This window comes from Amblyomma mixtum, chromosome 5, assembly GCF_055824585.1.
Source record: "Amblyomma mixtum isolate Tamu chromosome 5, ASM5582458v1, whole genome shotgun sequence".
Taxonomy (NCBI): Eukaryota; Metazoa; Arthropoda; class Arachnida; order Ixodida; family Ixodidae; genus Amblyomma; species Amblyomma mixtum.
In genome coordinates this window covers 159939965-159943101 of record NC_143016.1, presented here as the reverse complement: position 1 = coordinate 159943101, position 3137 = coordinate 159939965, and the positions used below count along the sequence as shown (strand labels likewise).

General features: G+C 49.7%; 1 protein-coding gene across 1 annotated transcript; it reads right to left on the bottom strand.

Annotated features, from left to right (window-relative positions):
- Nucleotides 1-245: 245 nt before the first annotated feature.
- On the bottom strand, nt 246-2735 carry LOC149344296 (uncharacterized). The gene is made up of 2 exons (XM_089547203.1): nt 2430-2735; nt 246-1418 (listed from the first exon to the last, which is right to left on the bottom strand). The coding sequence occupies exons 1-2, from the start codon at nt 2634-2636 to the stop codon at nt 246-248; spliced, it is 1380 nt and encodes a 459-aa protein (XP_089403329.1). The 5' UTR covers nt 2637-2735.
- Between the last annotated feature and the right edge of the window lie 402 nt (nt 2736-3137).

The following is a 3137-nucleotide window of genomic DNA, read 5'->3' as shown; positions in this document are numbered from 1 at the left end:
GAGATGTAAGAAATGTTTCTTTAATAAAATGCTGTGTTGCTAAGTCCTTGAAAGAAATAGTCGGGGGTCCTTGGAAGTCCTTGAAGATCCTTGAATTTCATGGCTGAAAACCAGCATGAACCCTGTATTTCTTGCTTGTAACGAAAAAAAAAAACGAAATCATTGATGTGAACTGTGAAAATGTGTTTATTTAATAAAGGTGATGATAAAACCTTTGACACTAAGCATGCTTCTTTGTGTCCGAATTAACATGCCCCATTGCTTGCTACCCTTGCTAAAACGGGCAGCAACTGTGAGAAATAGAATTTCTCAAGCTTGGGAATAGATGCGCACAGAAAGTCTTTGTCTACAGGAACTTGCACGGTGACTTGCTGATGTTTGGAGTACACATACAAGTAACATAGTTCGAGTCCCAGCACATACAGCGACACTTGAACTTGGGTGAAATACATGTGTGTTTTCTTCAGTTCCAGTATTGCACCACTGAACATCAAGTATGGCACATTGCAAACCTTTTTCTCAAAGTCCACAATCGATTTGTTTTTGCATGTATAAGGGCATTTTACCTCTAGTAAAAATTCCTTTGATTCTTTAGAGGCAATTCCATCAGGTGTGCAGCAGAGCCATGGCTGCTCCAACATTACAGATAGGCCGCACTTGTGAACCTCTGCGCCAGCCTCACTGGCAAATAATGTCACTGCTTCCGCTTCTAAGGCAATACCGTAGGCTGTAGCTGGTGACCAAAAACTTTTCTCTTTCAAAAGCCCTTCAGCCACTTGAGCAGGTTGCCGCCTGGACCTCAGAATGGTGTGTGCCTTGCTGCTAGCAGAAATGCGAGTGGCACGCATATTTTTCCAGAAGCTCACATCCCTTTTGGGTTCTCGTGTTTTCATTTCTATGTCTGCAATTTCTTGTCGTGTTGCCATTACATGCCCCATGTAAAACTCCATTTCGTTGTCAGTGTTGCTCCATGGTTCACTACAACGGTGCAGTGCTGAAGTGCGCACATTGCCTCGAGTGACACTTGGTGTCGGTGAAAGGGCTGCCACTTGCTCTTCAGGTTCTTCGCTCACTCTCACAGAGAGCTCGTGGCCAATTGCTGTAACCAGTGAGCAGTCTTCACCCCACAGTCCATCAAGTAGTGCAGCAACTGCCTTTGCATCCTGCACAGGTGGAGCAGCTGGTGGCAAAGAAACAACTTGCTCCACTGCTCGTCCAAGGAAGCTGTCCAGGCAGGCTCCTTTTTTATAAATGCCCAGACTTTTAACAGACGGCTTTCCCCAGCTTCTTGGGCCACTTGTACACGAGTTGTTTTGTGTGCAATTCACATAGTGCACAACTGCTGCTATATGCTTGCAGCGGCCTCCATTCCCTGCCTTGCAGGTGCACATTGCATCCTCGAGGGCAAGTTCTGGTACCTGTCAATAATAATAAAAAAAACATTTTAAGCTGAATTTGAATCAAAGCATGTTAACTTAGAGCGTTGGCTCTAATTACGCGAAAGCAAACAATCCTGTTGCTTGCAGGTTGAGTTCGTCAGTAACAAATCTATGGTTTATGGGGATTTAACGTGCCAAAGCGACTCTGGCTATGAGGGACGCCGTAGTGAAGGGCTCCGGAAATTTCGACCACCTGGGGTTCCTTAACGTGCACTGGCATCGCACAGTACACGGGCCTCTAGAATTTCGCCTCCATCGAATTTCGACCGCCGCGGACAGGATAGAACTAGCGCCTTTTCAAGTCAGCAGCCGAGCGCCACAACCACTGAGCCAGCGCGGCAGCAATTACTCGATACGATGAAGCGTTATTTTTACGACCAAGCTCGGCTTGTGATGTGACCTACGCGCGTAGGCAGCGCGAAAAAGCAAGGCGAGCAGCAGCTTCGGGAGACAGAATCCGACAACACAAGAAGCTACCTCTTGCAAAAACAATTGTTTACTGTTTACCATACTCATTTCTTCACATAATCCACACATAATGCAGAGAGCCCATCTACAGCATCTCTCAGCCCGTGCGCCGCTTCGAGACTTTGAAATCTACAATTTACAATTTTACTACTCTCAGAACGCAGATCGAGAGGAGACAGCGTGCAGTGAGGCGGGCTCCGCACAAACTAGCGTTACATCAAACATACTTGTAGCTATAAGTGATGCTCTGTCGCTAATTCAACCACACATCACAGCGTTGCCGAATTTAATAAAGGCGACGAAAAACCACTGCCGATCAGCATTATGCATGTTCGCCTGTTTACAAGCGTACCGCCGAAGCGTCTGTCGCGCGCGCCTTCATTGCTGGCCGCTCGATCGGGCGTGCGAGGCAGGCACCACGCAGTTGCAGAAAAATAAAGTGGATTTATGAGACCTTTCTGGAAACACATCGCTTAAGCGTAAACACTGATTTAAAACCAAAAAATGAGGCGATGTACTCACGATCAGCTCCACGTCGTAGCCGGGCTTCGTGACACTTGTTTGCGGCAAGCATTTTGCACGAATGCGGATCGGGTCGTCCCATACAGCTGCGACGTCGGACACATGTCCGCTTTCAAACAGTTTACTTCCTTTTCGGAGGCTGTCTCCGCAGAAATAGTCTTCACGCACCCGCACAAACGGCAAATCACATGCGCGAACTTCGGCCATGCTTGCTGCTTCAATGGGGAAGCCGGGGAAAGTGCCCCGTCTGTGTTTCCTGCGGCGGCCGCGAGGCGGCTTTCAGTGGCGCCCCTATAGGCGGTGCTCGGCGCGTATAGAACCAACAAATTCACTACTGGGCAAAAGAAACCAGAAACTGCTAGAAGTGAGATCTTAGCCACGTGTTACGCGAGCAGCTGGGAGTGCTGTTTTGTAGCGTGAACTACATTGGCCACAGTCTCGCCGTTTCGCGTGCTCCCTCCGTCGACCATACCGCGCATGCGCGAGGAGGGAGTGACGTCACTGCGCAGAGCTGGCGCGCCTCGCCGCGCGCATTTGCTGTCGCCTCGCCGCGCACGCTCTTCGCTGCCGCTCCTTAAAGCCCTGGGATAATTTATCGAGAGACTTTACCGCTGCTGCCGCCGGCGCAGAACCACGCGACATCATTGCGCACAGTTGGCGCGCCCCGCCGCGTGCTCTCGCCGCTGCGCGCTGCTGCGCATGCGCGAG